Genomic DNA, 19,209 nt, shown 5'->3' with positions numbered 1-19,209 from the left:
TAGAGAGAGAGAGAGAGAGAGAGAGAGTTTGGGTCTAGATCTTGATCTAGACCCAAACTTCCTTTTTCTCTCTCTTATTAACCCTACCCACCGCCTCTCTCTCCCTCTCCCTCTCTTCATAACCCCCACCCCACATGTCTCTTTCTCTCTTAGTATCCCCACCCCACAACCTCTCTCCCTAACCCCCAACCCACGTCTCTCTCTCTCTCTCTCTCTCTCTCTCTCTCTCTCTCTCTCTCTCTCTCTCTCTCTCTCTCTCTCTCTCTCTCTCTCTCTCCAAGTAAGAGAAGAAGAAGGTACCGCTCTCTCTCTCTTTGTTCCTCCGCTTTTTTTACTTCTCTCTCTCTCTTCTTCTTCTTCTTCTTCTTCTTCTTCTTCTTCTTCTTCTTCTTCTTCTTCTTCTTCTTCTTCTCCTGCTCTCGAGGGTGAGAAGGGGATGGTTTAGACAGAAAAAAAAGGGAAAGAAAGATTTTGGGTTTGGAGTCGGGTCTTAGTCGGACCCGACTCAACCCACAGACCCGTGTACCTGTGCCACGCCCGGTACCCGTACGCGTGTCGGGCCATGTCGACACAGGTATGTGGCCACTTATGCCGTGTCCCGGTGACATAGATATTAACCTATCACAGTTAGAACTAAGCATTTCGTTAGGCACTGGAAAAAGTTCAAGCAGTAATGTATATGATTTAGGTCAATAAAATTAAAGGACAAATGCTCATATGGCTTCTGGCTGAAGGAGAAAGTAGCCCCTGTTTGTTTATGGTAAAATTTATAATAGGGAAGCTACAAACATGTCCATTTCATATCATTTTGTGTTCGCCAAAATCAGGAAAAAAAGTAAAAAAGAGGGAAAACACAGAAATTCTATTAAGAAAGAGTTAAGTATACCAAGAAGCATCTAATGTGAGGGGAAAAAACTATGGAACGATTTGGAACATTAGCTAGCTATTGTGTCTTACAATAGGTTACTACCAGAGTCAATCTACCACAATATGGCTGCTGATATTACAAAAGAAACAACAATATTACAAGACAGATATTGAGAAAAGCTTTCCTTCAGTTATAAATTAAATATAACAGAAAAGAATAAAAAAAACATATTTCTGATCTCAATATTTAGGATCTATCATTCAAAAGTATGGAGAAATTGATGGAGATGTAAATAATAGGATAAAGGTTGGGTGGATGAAATGGAAGAGTGCAACTGGAGTGTTGTGCGATCGTAGAATGCCATTGTGGTAGAAGGAAAAGCTTTATAGGACGACTATTAAGCCCGCTTTACTATATAGTACGGAATGTTGGGCTGCCAAGAGACATCATATTCAAAAAATGAGTGTAGTTGAGATGTGTATGCTGAGATGGATGTGTGGAAATACAATAAAAGATAAGATTCAGAACAAGGAGATACGTAAGAAGGTAGGCGTTGCACCCATTGAAAATAAGATGAGAGAGAATCATTTGCGGTGGTTTGGACATATTCGACAAAGGCCTAATGATGCTCCAGTTAGAAGGATGGAGAAATGGGAAAATATATTAGTTAAAAGAGGTCGGGGTAGGCCTAGGAAGACATGGATGGAGGTGATAGGAAAGGATATGAATGCTTTGAACCTCACCGAGGACATGGCATTGGATAGAAATGAATGGAGGAGAAGGATTCATGTGGAAGACCCAGAATGATTTTCTTTGTTGGTTCATATCGCCGACCCCAATTGTTTTGGGATGAAGGCGTAGTTGTTGTTGTTGTTGTTGTTGTTGTTGTTGTTGTTGTATTTCTGATCTCAATAATTTTGTTAAGATAAACCAGCAGGAAGGACTAATTGTATACCTGTTTTGTCCAATTTTAATCAGCAACCACTGAAGCACAGAATTTTCAACCATTCATGTTCTGTTCCATCCTTCTTAGACAAATAATGGGAGTATAAATATATACAAGGGGAAGCACCAGCATAACTAATTGTACGTATTTCACCATATATTCAGTCAAAGACAGAGAAAAAACCAAAAATCACATTATGAAAGGGAATTTTGTGATCTCACAAACCTTTGCAGACATGAGACAGGATAAAACAAGCAAAAGCAGATTGGAGACAGGCAGATTCACTTACGCAAATATCTCCAGCAGCAGATTAACTTCTTCATCAGTTGGTTCTTCAAGAATCTGATTCAGACAAAATATTCAACATGTGGTTAACTTACTGATCAGCCAATACAAAAAGACAACTAACCTAGTATTCATGCTGCAAGTAGAACACTAATGGTTATCCATGTATAGGATTTGACAACCAAAACTCGACCAACTGCACTCATTCTCTGAGTTGCACTCATTCTAAAGAACAAATCTCAAACATTTAGACCTGATTTACTCCCAGAAATAAAAAAACATGCATCTAGACCAAATAATTCAAATCTTTTCCAGAAACAGAGGATTCAAATGTGCAACTCTATTGAGAAAAACAAATATCCCAAAACTGAAATTTTTGTATTAAATTTACATGTGATGACCAGTGCTAGCACTCTTGACTTATGTGACTCTTGGAGTTACTTTAATATTGCTCTGTTAGGCTTCCTGCTTTGTGATATTGAAATCACATCATATTCAATGTATGTGACAAAAAAAGACAAGTATTTTGTGCAAAAACTTACACAGTTAATATATCAACTATACTTTGCAAGGAACTCAGAAGTTAATACTGTCAAGAATAGTGGTATTAAGTGTTAAGCTGTCAATACAAGGCATTTCAGCCCTTTAAGTTAAAACAAGATGCCCTGTATTTTATATTAAATGTATATGGGTTGTCAGTCCATACAGGACTGATATTAATACCTAATGGGATGTAACCTCAGATGTATATAAGACAATTCCGTGACTAATCTAGTTTTCTTCTCCTTCCTCTCTTTTCTCCCCGCTCTCCAATAGAATCGCACACATACCAAGGTGAATAACTAATAAACATATCAAGTTTCAGTGGCCTTTTACAAGAGACATGTAATGCCATTAGCAACACAAGCACAAATTAAGGAAAATGAGAGATAATGACATGCAACCATCTACTTTGTCCTTCATTGATGTTATAGCACGTCCTCTTCATGCCTCGGTCTGTTTTTTGCCTTTCTATTTTGTCCATGTCACTAAGAAATACATTCCTATAGACCCTTACCCAGAGTTACCGGAAGCGCCTAGGTAAGTGGGGAAGCGCGAAACATCGCGCTTCCGAAACACGCGGGGAAACGCCACTTTTAAATGGGAAGCGCGCTTCCCATCAAGCTCCCCCCCGCGCTTCCCCCACTTTTTCAATTTTTTTGTATTTTTTATTTTTTATTTTTCGCTTCCCCCTCGCTTCCTAGGTTGCTTCCGAGACGATTCCCGATTCGCTCCTAAGTGGTCCCATGCTTCCCGCTTCCTAAAATTTTGAAAGTGCCTCGCTTCCCACTCCCGCTTCCTCAACTGGCAACCATGCCCTTACCCCATAGATGAATGTTTTGAAGCCAAGCTAAAAAATAATAATAGTAGTAGGCAATGATAATTCCTAAACAAATGATTTGTCATATTTATTAATTTTCAACAGATGGTATCAACTAGAAAGGTGGTATGCTCTCCTGGGTCAAGATGCTCATCTCTCAGTACAGAACATGGTAACATCCAGCTCTAGGAGAAGGGTCTCACACCAACATGTGTTTGTTCAATCCAATCTGATATTTGTAAGACAGCATGATCTTGTAGACAGTGTTGTAAAGATATAAATGTATTTATTGTATTATCATACCCTCATACAATAGGATACACCCCTATATGAAAAATGAGGTGTATCAGGCCATGTTGGACTGTATTGCACAATATGGTCCCACATTGAGCCATACTATAAGATATACGCCAGATCATAAGGTATGACCTTTTTCCTTTTGGAATTTTGAAACTGAAATTTTTTCAGACACGTGTTAAACATTTTCCCCACTTTAGTAATGTTTCATTGTAAATGGAGCTTTAGTAAGCTCTTTTTTGCATTACACCCTTGAATACTAAGAACACATTAACATACCTTTCCACAGCTGGACCTTTTCCATTTAGGCCTTGCTGGGATGATCAATGGTTTCATATTGATCATAACAAAATTCCGACCGATGGGTAGCCGGAAAATGGCAAGCTGTTAAAGAAAAGACAAAAAAATTAAAATGGTCGGCCTGTTTTTTGGCTGCTCACTAGCTGGAAATGGCCAAACTAAAATAAGCAGGGGGTGGTCAGCATAAAACGAGGACATGGGTGGTCAGGGATCCCAACCTCTCATAAACCAAATTAAGAAAAGCGGGTGCTTGATTTTCCTAAACCAGGTTTTTTGCAAAAACTAGTTTAGGAAACCAAGTTATGGCGTCATCCAAATGCCCGGAGCTAGTTTTGGTCTGAAAACAGGTTTTGAGTGTTAGCCAAATGGGCCCTTAGTATTCTCACTTTGAGGATAAAGATGATCAATGATTTCATATTGGTCATAACTAATTTTGCCACCATTGTTCATCTTCCTGGATTAACCTCCAACACCATTACTTTAATTAAAGATAGGTTCAAAAGGTGAAGCCTTCTTATGCCAGAACTCCTGCATCATTGGCCCTCTTGAAATATTTCCAATTTATCAAGTTGATGGTCTTTGCAAATAAGTGAGTGACTCAATGTGATGTTCCAATTGTTTGTGTAAAGATCATGTCTAGATGAATCTGAGAGTATTCTCTGATAAGTGCAATTCTACTGGAAAGGATAAGTATATTATCAACTAAGACTAAATATTATCAAGCATTCAAGCATCCAATGGGCCTCTGAAGACATCCCTTAGCAAAAGCATGCCCTAAGACTTAATTGGCAAAAATGCAAATGAACAACCAAAAGTATGTGTTTAAAAGTATTACAACACTTGCTGAACTTTATAAGAAAACAATGGTTGACTCAAGGCATTTATGGATGAATCAAGGCTGGTATACCTATGCAGTGGAAGCTATGTCACATGGGTGCGGGTGCGGGTGCGGGGATGCGGCACTTCCAAAAAACCCGGGTGCGGATGTGCGGAAAAAATATAAAATATTATATATATATATATATATAGATATATAGATATATATAAAGTCCAAAAGTTGGACATAAATGACCCTGGGTGCATTGACTACACCCAGGGTCAGGTTGACCGCATCGGGTGCGGGTGCGGCACCTAGTTGGAGAATCCCTGTGACATATAGGGCAAAAAAAATTTTCTTGGCAAAATTTTTTTTTAAGTCCGAAAAATTAGACCAAAATGATCCTGGGTGCGTTGACCGCACCAGCGTCGCGTCGACGCGGGTGCGGCATCCTGCTAGCCGAATCCCTGTGACATAGAGTGGAAACCTATGAAAGTTGGTGAAGACACATCTGAACATTAAGATAACATCCAGCCATTAGGTGGGTGAGGAGGAACACCCAAACTAGTCAAATGCTACAAAAAGAGACACCCCAATATTATTAAATAATAGTTCAATTATCATCTTCATGAAGGCACCAGTCCACATTAAAGCAATGTCCGATGTGACAATTGATACCCAAAACAAGCAAATAGCCAAAAAACAAATTAATGTTACTATGGCCAGACACATTGCCACCAAAGAAGCAAATAAAACAAACCCACTTTATTCAAAGCTTCCGTAGAATATCCTTCAACAGGAATGTTTTTCCGTTGGTCCACAAAATACACAGCAAACCTCTAAGCCACCACCATTTTCCCATTAAAATACGAAGATGAAACTTCTTCAATGTTTTGACTGCTTGTTGCTATCATTATTTTGAACATTATTTGATTTTTTTTACTTGGTTATGCACATTCTCTGCTAGGAATACCGCACAGGCAAAAAAGTTGGCCTAGAACGATGTTAGGCTGAAGTCAAATGTCCATGCTGACATGATTTTCAACACCTTCGAAGTCTCCGTGAAACAATGGGCATAACAAGGTTGAAAATGTCAATTTCTCATACTATTTCTTGGATTCTATAATTTTTTCAGAAATTGGACAAACCTTGACAAAAAGAAAACTTATCTGAAAATGTACAACATGGTGATGCTTGCCTTTGGCAGTATAAAAGCATCCACTATGTATGCCAAAAATTGAAACTTCCATTCTTTTAAATGTGATAATTACGATTAGACAATATTCCTTCTGATAAAAAATGAGAGGCCAAAATTAAATCAGCACTCTAGCCAAATTTCATTGACTGAGATTGTTAACTTGTGAACAAATCAAAAACATAGGGAGGTCATAAAAAGAAAGGCAAACAATGACCTTAAATGTGTTTACACTTTACAGTAAAATGAAATAGCCAAACAAAAAGAAAGAAATAATGAGAATTAATGCTTGGATACCAAAAGAATTAAAGCTAAACCGTTGAGATAATCTCCAAATGAATAAACACACCATGTTCAGTGTTATGCCTTCAAGAGCTTGGCTGTGAAGAAAAACATCCCGGAAAGTCATGGGCTCCCCACCAATATCAGAATCATAAAATAATACCTAGTTCCAAAACCACAATAAGTATTTCATAAGATGATCAGGCAATATGCTAGAGTTGAGTTTACATTAATGCAAATAAGAGAACAAATCTCTGGCTTGAACAAAAATGTAAAAATAAAGTGTAGCAACCAACACAATAAGTCATACTAATCAATACTAATAGAATTGGCCATAATATAATCCTTTTTGCTTTTTCATTACTTATAGCGTGAAGCCAGAATTGAAGACAAGTTATTCAATTTCAGCAGCAAAATATGCATGAACAACATTTACCATAATATGAGCAGAGCAATTAAAAATTCCTTTATCACTGGGAAGAGCCTTAAGAGAATCAATATTACTAATAGTCTTAAAAAAGTGAGCTTCTCAACTTTCAGAAATCAGACTTAGCCTTTGTTATTTTGTATCCAAATTTATTTCATACAATCCAAGAAAGCATTCTCATTGAACATGAGTTGGTGAATTACTTGAATAAAAGTAAGAATAACATTATCTTCAAAACGGATTTGGCCAAAGTTTATGATAGAGTTGATTGAGGTTTTTAAGAAATTTCTCTAAAATTTTCACCACAAGTAGGAAAAAATTATGGTGAATGGTGTTCCCAGTTACTTATTCAAAGCTAGAAGGGAATAAGACAAGGAAACCTGGTGTACCTTATTTCTATAGTGATGGAACAACTAACTAGAAGGCTAGTTGGAGGAAAAACAAAAGTCTATTTTGGCCAATCCAATCCACGAAGCCACAATTTCCTTGCTAAACAATATTACAGAAAGCCATCCTTAACCCGACAACACTCAGTCCAACAAGAAGAGAGAGAGAGAGAGAGAGAGAGAGAGAGAGAGAGAGAGAGAGAGAGAGAGATTTCCTGTTCCATAAGCTGATTTGGCCTAAGTATCATGCACCATGAGCAATGGTGACACTTCAACCTGCTGGGAGACTCACCTTCTCACTGATGATAAACTTCATAAGTTTGGGATTTTGCAATTACAAGCATATTTATCTTACAAAAGCTTTGGATGAAATCAGTGGCCATCTTTTCTGTTAAGAGCCAGACAGCTCCTAAAAAAGTGGGAGAAGGTAGTTCACATGTTTTGCAAGCTGATATTGCATAAGAGTCCAAGAGTATATTCCAATTGTTGGAGGCTAAATGATAATATTTTTGTAGTAACCCAAGATAGGTTAGTAGTAACTGCAGTTAATTTTAAAAGAGTTTGGTTTTGATCTACATAAACAAATCTTTGGTGCTTTCTTGAATTTTTTTCAAATATTATGTTCATTTTTTAATTATCCAAAAACTTAGGTGAGATTTTGAAATTTCACTAATTTCAAATTCATTATTATTCCATTACTGACTCTATAAGTATTATCACTTTCTGCCCTAGTGGCATATTTAGAGGTACCATTCCCATTCATCAGTGTACCCTTATGAAATCTGAAGTCTGCCATAGATATTAAGAGTAAATCTCCCAGGGTACAACTCCAAAATTTACCTATTCACAATCATCTCATTATTATAGATTTTTTCCATATTTGAGATCATTTTTTCTACTAGGTTCAGATAGGACTTTTCTGTTCTATTTCTATTTTCATGAATGACATCTATTAAAGCTGGCACTTGTTCATAAATAATGCAAGTAATTTCCTATAACGATCACAAAGAATTTGTGATCTTCTAGCCAACTGTTAATACAGATAAAACACAAATTTATTATAGCTACATATCAATGCTAAAGGTTATGTTATTAATTAATATGCCTAACTAATTTATAGATCACACATACAACAGCATATGTGACAACTAAAAGAGTAATATTTGATGTCATTTTTACTGCTTTTCAACATGGATGACTCATATGAAGCTACATCCTTGAACTTACCTTGCGAGAAAAAATAGAAATCATTACTAAAAGCAAGGTGGTTATTACAAAGAAGGATAGACACTACATTAATCTATACTTTTAGACTTTAATCATGCTATTTGGCATAGTTGAACTGTGGAAAGTAGTGATTAAAAACACGCCGAAGCAACTCAGTTGACTCGGCCAGTCACCTGGTCAAAATTGTTAATGACCAGGATTTTCACAAGACTCGGTGGAGTCAACCCAGTTTTCATGACTTGTCTGGTTTAGCTTATGACTTAGCCGAGTCATATAAATGTATTACATATGAGTACATAATTTGTATGTTTTACATAATATGTGTATGTACACTTATATAATTGTATATCATCTACACATATATATGTAATCATCTACATATATCTATCGATTCGATGCATTTAAAAGTTAACATGACACGGTCGAGTCACTGAGTTGAGTTAAGCATTGCCGAGTCAATTCTCGAGTGACTTGGTTTTAAAACATTGGTGGAAGGTTGAATTTTGAGATTCCAAAATTCATCTAAAAGAGCCTTTTGAGCACTCCATTAACCAGTTTATAGCCCTAACTCATGTTCATAAATTGTCAGCTTGTAGCTTTGAATAATTAAATGCAAACAGTGATCATTCATAAATAACAAATTAAACACTGTGAATCAAGTCACTATGATCATTCCAGTGATTTTTTATTTTTAAGTTCAAACATTCTCATGATGACATCAGCAAGGCTTTTTTCTCATGAGAACTTTGCAAAAAATGTTGGATTTTCTCAGACCTTGACATTTTCTCAAGACAAGAATAAAATAAAACAAAATTCAAAGAAACACACAATCTTAGGGATAATGTTGTCATAGGGCTATCATAAGTTTATTTTGATGATAAAGAAATTGAAACCTGGTAAGTCAAAATTAGTGATATTTGATAACCATGTTATTGACATTACAAAGTCTAATCTAACAAAACTATCTATTTATATATCATAAATATTGCATTTTTTGCATTGATTTTTTTTTCATTTGTAGCATTACTTTAGTTTTCACTCTTTTCTACATTGTAGTTTCAAGCAACAGCAGATCGAAATGGATCAGGTTAATCAGATATCTCACCTGGATCTGGCACATTTTTCTCGGATTTAAACTCCAAAATAGGAGATACTTGATTATCCAGATCAATTTCAACCTTATCTGATTGAAACAATTCTGATCAAAGTTTTTCCATCAGAGTTAAGTTCACATTCAAATCAGATCTGACCAGTTATCTATCTTTCATATGCAAAGACCTTGTTTTCTCAATCTAGCATATCTAACATAAAAATCAGTACCCTACTCCTTAGAACATAGATTGGATCCAGATCTCAACCCACCATTCCATAAACAAAAACCAGATCTGATCAACATGATACACATCAAACCCGAGTCACCGACCTGTTTCCATCCCTGCCGGGCATGCCTAAGCAACCTTACAAGCTATGCACCCATCTTAGGACCAGTGCATTCGCAGCACTTTCTGCTATGCAGATTTTTTCTAGCTGAGGCCTCAAACTCGGATAATACCATGGGTGACTCAAAGGCAAAGATCCCAACTACCAATCTTTAACCAAAAAAAAGTTCACATGCTTATGCCACTCAAACTTCCACGCATGAAACAGTCCAAAAGCTGCTGAAGCACCAAATAAACATTCTAGTGAAATGACAAGACCTTACAATCTAAGCAATCAATGCATGGCAATCCAGAAACAGGACAACCATAAAGGACATCACCATGTCGAAAATAATGATTAGTCACACTCTATCTACTTACAAGAGAAGCCTTTCTTGGAGATAAGTCCATGACATCAGGAGAATTAGGTGACTCTGCAACTTTTTCTCTGCTCTCAGCAGAGTTTTCAGATATACTTTCAATTTCTTTCAGAGCAACCAACCATCTTTTCAGTAGTTGCACTCTTTCTGACCCTCTGCAAGAGACAGAAACTTCTTCTAGCCTTTTAACCGTTTGCTTAAAACTTCTAAAATTTCGAGCAACCTGCAATTTTGAAATGTGAGCATATGATACAAAAATCATATTTGAACAAGCCACGCAGCATGAAATATCAAATAGAAAAAGAAAACATAGGCTGAAGCAGTTGCATTCCATTATAAAACCTTTGAGGATAAAAGTATGGGCATAAAATGCACATGCCGCATGTATACTGAATTGCAATAATCTGTCTGCATATGTGTGCATAAATCCCTGCTTGTACCAATGTACATTAAAAAAATAGTTGAAATGCTACTTTTTCCTAATTGTGCTTTAATTTGATGCAGGATTGGAGTTACCCCATTTATCAAAAATGAATATGTTTTCAAATTAATTAAAATTATAATTTGTGGAAATTATTCTCTTTTGACATATGTTTTTGCTTAAGCATGTTTACTTGAAATATATATTTCGATTATGAATATTTTTTTTTTAAAATATCATCATGAAAAATTATATTTTGCAAGAATATGTGGTTTCCTAAAATCCTAAATACTGTGCTTATATGTTTTTCATGTTGTTTACAAAAATGCTAATTTTTGTTATATGTATTGTGTTTTATCGTAATTGGTGACTTTATGCACATGTTAAAGTATGTTCTTTAAATTTTATATGGTGCTTTTATTGAGATGTGCTACTTAAGAATTTTTAAATTCTTATATGTATGCTCTCATTAGTCATGCCATGGATGCTTTGTATGCTCTTATGAGATTGCGCTATAAGTATATCATCTACATAGTCATGTCTCGTACACATATGTCTATGCATGTTTTTATGTGTCATTTCAAATTTGTTGTTTGGTATTTTGTTGAAAAATTAGATGTGTTCTCAAATTAATTGAAATTATTACTTTCTCTTAAAAATGAGTTATTGTTTTATTTGTTCTTGCGTAAGCATGATAATTCAAAAATATATTTTGGGTATGTTAGTATCATTATGGTTATTTGTGCATGTTCCTATGCATATCCTATGTGATCTTTCATAAGCTTTTGTATAAGATATATGGCTTTAAAGTGATTGCATATACATGATTATCTTTGAGAGTATTCATGATTAGTTATACTTGTGTATGCTCTTGGTTCTCTCTATGGTTCTTTGAAAAATCTCTATATATGTTTTGGCCCATTTAATGTTAAAAATCAATATTGTTTCATAGGTAGACTTATAATCTAGATTGAGCTACCTCTCTACTATAGCTTGCTTATATTTGCCATGTTCATCCTTCATTGTTATTGATGTAATCTTGTTTTGTGAAAATTTATCAATTGTCATCTTGTTTGCATATGATTGCATCAATTGACATCTTTTTGTGCACATGATTGCACTATATTCATTCTAAAAATTTTATCTACTGTTATTTTATTTTATTTGAAAACTTTGTTTTTTCAAATCGATTCTTATATATGAACTAAGTTATTTGAAATTTGATTTTCGTGAGTATTTATTGTCTTCTTATGGCATTTGGATGTCCATCAGATAATTTTATATGATGCATCATTTCTTCTTAGCCTTTTTGTTGGGGCGAGTTATGTGCACATTAGTATATATATATATATATATATATATATATATATATATATATATATATATATATATTAATTGAATGTGAATCATAATGAAATACAAATAAAAACTAAAATAAAAGTGACTAATATTAAATTTCATGATTTTTTAGTGTAAGAATTAAATTTTTAACAAAATCTAAAAATGATGATTATCAATTTAGAGAAAGCACATGGAAGTGAGTGAGAAGAGTGAGAGAAAACACATAAAAAATATGAAAAGTTGAGTAAGAGAACATATAAGATGAATAAATGAAGTGTGTGGAAAGCATAGGAGAAGCATGGAGGAATCAAGGTTCTCATCAAGTTTCGTAAGCGAGGAGTATTGCGCTTTTGAAGCGAGTTTCCGGGAAGCGAGCTTCCCACCTATCTAAGAAGCTTCTGGTAACTCTGGTTTAGATTGTCAGCTTGTAGTCTGGCTCTAATTGACGATTGTTTGATCTATGGTTCTGTGAGTATAGTGTATCACTCATTTGTTTATTTGGCCATTGTTATTATGAATGCTTATAATTATGATTATCTATGATGGCTATCTATTTTTTAAAACCATGGTGTTTCGAAAGATTGTTAAAATTGGTATCATTATTCTTCTTGTTGACAATAATTTGTTTTCATTACAAGCTCTCTTACTTCGTATGTTTTCTTCCTATTATGCCTCTTATATAAATGTTATTATATATAGACAAGAGTTATTTATTCACACTTTTGTGTGTTTGTTTAGCCCATTAGTAGCATTGTAATTATGCTTTTGTTTAGTTGTTCATACACTTATTTTTAGTATCATTATATGTGGACAAGAGATGTTTATTCCAGAGTTACCGGAAGCGCCTATGTAGTAGGGGAAGCGTGCTTCCCCGATACGCGTTTCGGAAGCGCAAAACGTAGTGCTTCCGAAATGTGTGGCGAAGCGTCCCTTTTTTCATTTTTTCATTTTTTCATTTTTTCATTTTTTCATTTTTTCATTTTTTCATTTTTTCATTTTTTCATTTTTTTATTTTAGTTTTTTCTTCTTTTTCGCTTCCCCCTCGCTTCTGGTTCGCTTCCGAGACGGTTCGTGATTCGCTTCTGAGTAGTCCCACGCTTCCTAAAATTTTAAAAGTGCCTCGCTTCCCGCTTCCTCGACTGGCAACCATGGTTTATTCACACTTTTGTGTGTTTGTTTAGTTCATTAGTGGCATTGTGATTATGCTCTTGTTCTAGTCGTTGATAGACTTATTTTGAGTGTCATTATTGATATACATTGATGCTTTTGCACACTTGATTTATGAAATGAAATGTATATTTTTTATATTGCGTTCATTCTTGTGAGTATCCCCTTCATTGGATTTATGAGTGTGTTCCTTAGAGAACACTTTTGTGATTATTCAGTCTAGTTAGTGGACTGTTGGTTCATGATTAAAGACATTTTGCATCTTTACATGGTTACTTGTAATTATCCAAATATGTTTTAATTGCATGATTAAAGGTATTTTTTCATGTTGGTTATCTTGCATGTCTTTGCATAATTAATGCTTCTAGCTAACCATACTATCAATAGATTCCATTATTTTTATATTTATTGCAAACCCTTACTATATATAATATATATGAAGATATATATATATACACACGTGTATATATAAACATAGAAAAGTATATCCATCTTAACATGATTCACCAAAGTGAATCCTTATCCTTAATCCAAATGATTTTATTTTCGCCTGGTTATTTGATATGATGTGCTTCAATGTTTCCGATCAAGGTCACCCATTCCCCTAGTTTTTCTTCCTTAAGTCTCCTCCAACAAGTAATCCAGCATTCATTGCCATTAGAATAATATGCAATCAACATATAATTCACATCTTAAGTGATAAGGTCGACAAAGGTATACAACACAAAGCCCAAGAGAAATAAGTCTTTCCAAAAATAGAAATAGCATAAAAAATATCGCCAAGATTTTGAAAATAGTGAAAGAATATTGTGATTCTATTGTGATATTATCAGCACTTTTTACAAAGTTGTTCAATCCCATACTTTTAAGGAATATTGTAAGTATCGTAAAGCATCGTACGATGCGGTGTGATACTATGGGTAAAAGTATCGCGATACAAGTGTGTATCATATCTGTATCGTACGATACATCCCTGTATCATGTCGTAAGGTACTAATATAGGGTGTATCGTTCAATATACCTTTGACGCACTGTAAAAAGGGCCGAAACTTGTTATTTATTTTTTGGGTTTTAAAGACCTCGTAAGAGCCGACTTCCTCAATTGTATAGAAGCCATTAGAGGGGTATTCACGCACCATAGAAGTCGTGAGAGTGATTTGGGGGCTGATCAGTGAACAAGGGAGAGGACTTTTATGGTTTGCTCAAGTTAGAGTGCATTTCCACCATTTTTTACTCAAGAAAGTGGGCGCAGGCAGGGGACTCTGGCCCCCTGCAAGCCCTCATCAACTTACCGTGACGTTGGATCCGTGGAAATTAGGGATTTATATCAAGTAAAAATCAAGATCGACACTCCTCCAACAAAGATGGCATCAGATGATCCGACATGACAATGAGGCACTCAAGTAATGAGTGAAAACCGATTGAAAATCGAGTGCAATTATTGTCATAGTATTTTTGTTTACATAATATGAAAGTATGAGTCTTGTGAAAAGTTCTTAATTACAAGATATTTAATATTGTTATTGTAAGTTAGTTGATGTTTGATGATGTCTTATGCAACTCATAAAGGCTTAAATGATTCATATGTAATTTTATGGTTGTATTTTGTGCAATTCATCATTGCTTCATGTGTTATGATTTGTTTGGAATTTTTTCTATTTTTTCTGATTTGTCATGATTTTTTTTTTGGAAAATGTTTATTAAAAAAATATGTTTTTTTATGATACAATACGTACCTTATTTTGCACACAATCGATACGAGTAACGATATGATACTTACAACCTTGCCTTTTATTATGAAAGCATTGAGATCTTCCCAATATTTTTCCAAGAATAACAAAAATATTCAATTTATCACAAGATTTTCCCCTCCTAAAAAAATGCAAAATGTGATTTGTGACTAAGCTCATAAGTCACAACTATAACTGATGATTAAATACTTTAAAGAACCTATCTCACAACTAGCACCATCCATTCCACATCGTTGAGCCTTTACTTCCAATGATATTGTTCCCCAATCCCATAGAGACACTGAAAAATCATATTTAACTATGATCAATCTAATCCACCAATTTGATTCACCCTTTGCAAGTTTCGGTCATCAATTCAGTATCAACACTTGATTAACCATCTTAGGCTGTCACACACTAAGCCCCCTTTGCTGAGGAGGAGATTGAATTACCACTAATTGGCGAGATTAATGCATTTCTTTCCATCCTCATGCCTTTCCAAAGCAATTCTGAATGAGTTTACTTGTTCACCCGCTAAAGACCTTGGGTGAAAGATATAGTGAGGCATGTAAAGGAACTGACCAAAGAGCACAAACTGAATTGAAGCGACTTTAGCCACCCAGTGAGGGATTACTTGTTGTTAGTGATAAAGAGTATTTTCTAGCTTGCAGCTTGATGCCCCCTTATTCCACAAGATTAACCTCGGTCTTCCATTGAAAGGCAGTATCCCAAGATATTTAGTTGGTGGGGTCCCCACTCACCAACAAAAAAATGGAAGGCATCCAATGATTCACATGGTCACCAATAATAAGAAGTGAAAACAGTGCAATTATTACCATCGATCTTCAATCTCACGTTTGGAGGCAAGGAAAATTCTCATACAACAACAACAACCACGCCTTCATCCCAAAACAATTGAGGTCAGCGATATGAACCAAAAAAGAAAATCATTCTGAGTCTTCCACATGAATCCTTCTCCTCCAATCATTTTTATCAAATGCCATGTCCTCGGTGAGGTTCAAAGCATTCATATCATTTCCTATCATCTGCATCCAAGTCTTCCTAGGCCTACCCCGACCTCTTTTAACTAATATATTTTCCCATTTCTCCATCCTTCTAACTGGAGCATCATTAGGCCTTCGCCGAATATGTCCAAACCACCGTAAACAATTCTCTCTCATCTTATTTTCAATGGGTGCAACGCCTACCTTCTTACGTATCTCCTCGTTCCGAAAATTCTCATAGGAAAAGAAAATTTTGCCTTAGAAGTTTTCATATGATGATTTTTTTTAAATGAAAAAATTTCACTTGTTTGGTTAGCAACCATCGCATGAGAAAAATAAAATGGAAAATATTTAAAAAAATGAGAGAGGAGGAGGGTGGTGGTGGTGGTGGTGGTGGTGGTGAAAAATCATCATGAGCGGGGTGGGGTGGTGGTGGAGCTTCTCCTGCACGGTTTTCCGGGGTGATGGTGGAAGCCTATCTGACGCAGTTTTTAGAGAGGTGGATGATGGCGGGTGGTAGTGGTGGTGGTGATTGTTGGTGAAAATCATTGTGCGGAGGGCAGTTTTCTAGGAGGTGGTGGTGGTGGTGGTGGTGGTAGCGGTGAGATGGATGGTAGTGGTGAAGATGGATGGTGGTGATGGTAGAGAGATGGTGAGAGGCCACAAAATTTTCTTAGAAACTGCCTTTCAAAAAAAATAAAAATAAATCCTGAAAACATTCCTACACCTCCCTCCTCAATGTTTCCTATCAAAAAGTGTACTTTTTAGAAAAACTCAGATAAATTTTCTATCATTTGGAAGGGCATAAAAAAAAAGCAGGGATTTTCCATTTTTTATCACTTTTCTTACATTTTTCCCACTTCCAAACGTGCCCTAAATGTTCTAAGGCCAACCACATCCCCCATGATTGTTGGATAGAGCCACCTATCATTACAAGAACGTCGGTTAATGGTTTCCACTATAATACAAGAACTGCAATTTTGCTTCCTGTGACCATTGTTTTCAGCACATAACCATTCAACCCGCTTAGCTAAAGTGTCATCTTCTATTGAATAGAAACTACCATAAAGATCAAGTAACCAAGGAATAAACTCACACAGGCAGTAAAAGAGAGAGAGAACTTGAAACAAAAGGTGAAAAATTTTGATTCTCGATGAAGATCGAATCGAAACAGCAAGAAAAAAGGGTGGGGAAAGAAGGAAACGCCTAATTAAACAAGTCCTTGATACTTGAACACCTCTTGAACCATACAAAACAGGAAGTAAAGACGCGACAACCGGAAAATTTCAATCCGAACGAGATCAAAAACCAATTTCACAAGTTGGGGAAGGGGAATTACGAATCGATCCTGCAATATCTTGGCGCCCTCGGCGACGGCGTGGCCTGCGTGCTGGACGACGGTGTCGGCGTAGTTGCGGACCGTCCGAGTGAGAGGGTTCTTGCCCCCGACCTCCACAGCCTTGTTCACCGCAGATCTCAACCACGACATCTTGCTCGGTTCGCTTCCTCAGAGAGAGAGAGATTGTCAATGACTTGCTGGAGTAGAAGAAGGAAGAAGAAGAGGGGCGACGAATGGGGGTGGGTGGGGTCTCCTCCGTTCGCTCTTTCTTCCCTCGTTTCTTGTTTCTTTGTCGCAAACCAAGTGAGCAAACTAAGGGTTCACTGCCGTGGGTATCACTGGATCGGGCATATACCCTTTTCGATTCGATTAGACCCAACCCGATCATGTGTGAGGATGCCAGATCACTTGATCTGCTCTCAAACTCCTCACGAAATAGGCTCCACAAGCAAAACACAAGCCACAAGAGTTCGACTCATATATGCTTGTTAAAGTGTTTGGCTTGCAAGCATTAAACTTAGAATTCAAAACCTATTACTTATAGATTCTAAACAATGTATTTATTTTGTAAATGAACCGGTTCAAGCTCGGCTCAACAGGTTTAGAGTCTAATTCTTTACAGTCTTGAAAATGTATTTTCTAAATAGACGAGGCCAGCTAAAGTTCGACTTAACCAAATCGTTATACCCAAATTGTTCATGTACTTGACCCAGTTTGTTCATCTCATTTGTACTTCGAACCAACCCGGACCAAAACCTAAGTTAAAAGTGTACCATTTTGCCCCAGATCAGTTCGTTTTTTTAATATAATGAGATGGCTCGATGATTAAGTTGCACTAACATAACTGAGGGACCAAAGCAAGTTATATGTTCAGCTCCCCGCAAGATGCAGGTGCGTGTTTAGGGGTCCGAATGCGCACTACGTATATAAGCACGTGGAGTGTGTATCCTCATGTGTGTCAGGATCACTTACCGTCGAAGTCCGATGCGATTGCAAAGACTTAAGTACTAATTTCTGTCATTCTCGTCATAAAACGATGATTTAAGAAAAAGACAAAAATGTCCTTTATCTAGAAAAGTGAAACGATGATTCAAGATCTTCCATCTAAAAAAGTAAAACGCCGGTTCGAGATCGTCCATCTAGAAAAGTTAAATGTCAGTTCAAGGAAAAGACAAAAATATAACGCCCCAGATTTCCAAAACAAAGCTAAGTTAAAATTTTCATCAATTTCTTTTTTTTTTTCTGCAGCGTAACTTTGAAAAGCTTTTAGCAGCGGAATCAGACGATAATGAGTCGTCAGTTTTAGAAAACCCCGGGCACATTATAGTTATGTGGTCAAGCAACTCATTGACCACCAAAATATTCTATTTTATCGAAAACCACATGTTTATTATAAAATCACTGTTTGAAAAAGCATCATAGGTTCAATAAAAGGAAGCAGTATCACTCTATCTAGAGAAACCTTAAAACTCGATATTGCCTTGCTCCGTATATCGCAACGCATGTTCAACACCTGAAATCCCCATTAAACGGGGTTAGAACCATTGATGGTCTGGAAAGTAAGCAATCATGCATCCGTTGAACTCAAGTAAATACGTTGACCACTCAGGGTCGCAGTTCGCAATAACGACGTTCAAGCCTCCACGACTTATAGTATATCGTAAGAGTCTCCTCAGGACTATGAGTTGAACATCCGCTCAAGTCTTCATGACTTAGTGTAAGCTTCTACAGGGCTGTGATTTGAATATCTCTCTCAAGTCTCAACGACTTAGCCTTGACCTCTTCCGGGTCTCAAATTGGATGTTTAGCTCAAGTATTTATACTTGGCACATCTGTATCCCACGCATCTAAGGACAGCTCATTGAGCTTCACTTAGTCGTGCGGATATAATACGGGTCTTTGCCCAGTTGGTCCAGTCATATACCGATCATGACACATCCACAAAGGTTATGCAGGACTCACTCAACAATGCTTATTCACTCATATATTCAAGCATCGCTGAACCTAAGCTAATATTTT

General features: G+C 36.3%; 1 protein-coding gene across 2 annotated transcripts in view; it reads right to left on the bottom strand.

Annotated features, from left to right (window-relative positions):
* LOC149839697 (uncharacterized) overlaps positions 1–17,481 on the bottom strand; it is a 120,004-nt gene extending 102,523 nt beyond the window's left edge. For both annotated transcript variants that reach the window (XM_090002753.1, XM_090002754.1), the window contains exons 1-4: positions 17,191–17,481; positions 10,190–10,411; positions 6,418–6,513; positions 2,104–2,156 (exon numbers count right to left, since the gene is read on the bottom strand). In XM_090002753.1, coding sequence (XP_089858879.1) covers positions 2,104–2,156; positions 6,418–6,513; positions 10,190–10,411; positions 17,191–17,340 — 521 coding nt within the window. In that variant the 5' untranslated portion in view covers positions 17,341–17,481. The remainder of the gene's footprint in view (positions 1–2,103; positions 2,157–6,417; positions 6,514–10,189; positions 10,412–17,190) is intronic.
* Positions 17,482–19,209: the final 1,728 nt, after the last annotated feature.

Source organism: Nuphar pumila, chromosome 4 (assembly GCF_984573655.1).
Source record: "Nuphar pumila chromosome 4, dmNupPumi1.hap1.1, whole genome shotgun sequence".
Lineage (NCBI taxonomy): Eukaryota > Viridiplantae > Streptophyta > Magnoliopsida > Nymphaeales > Nymphaeaceae > Nuphar > Nuphar pumila.
The sequence above is the reverse complement of the archived record's forward strand: the minus strand, read 5'-3'. Positions and strand labels throughout refer to the sequence as shown.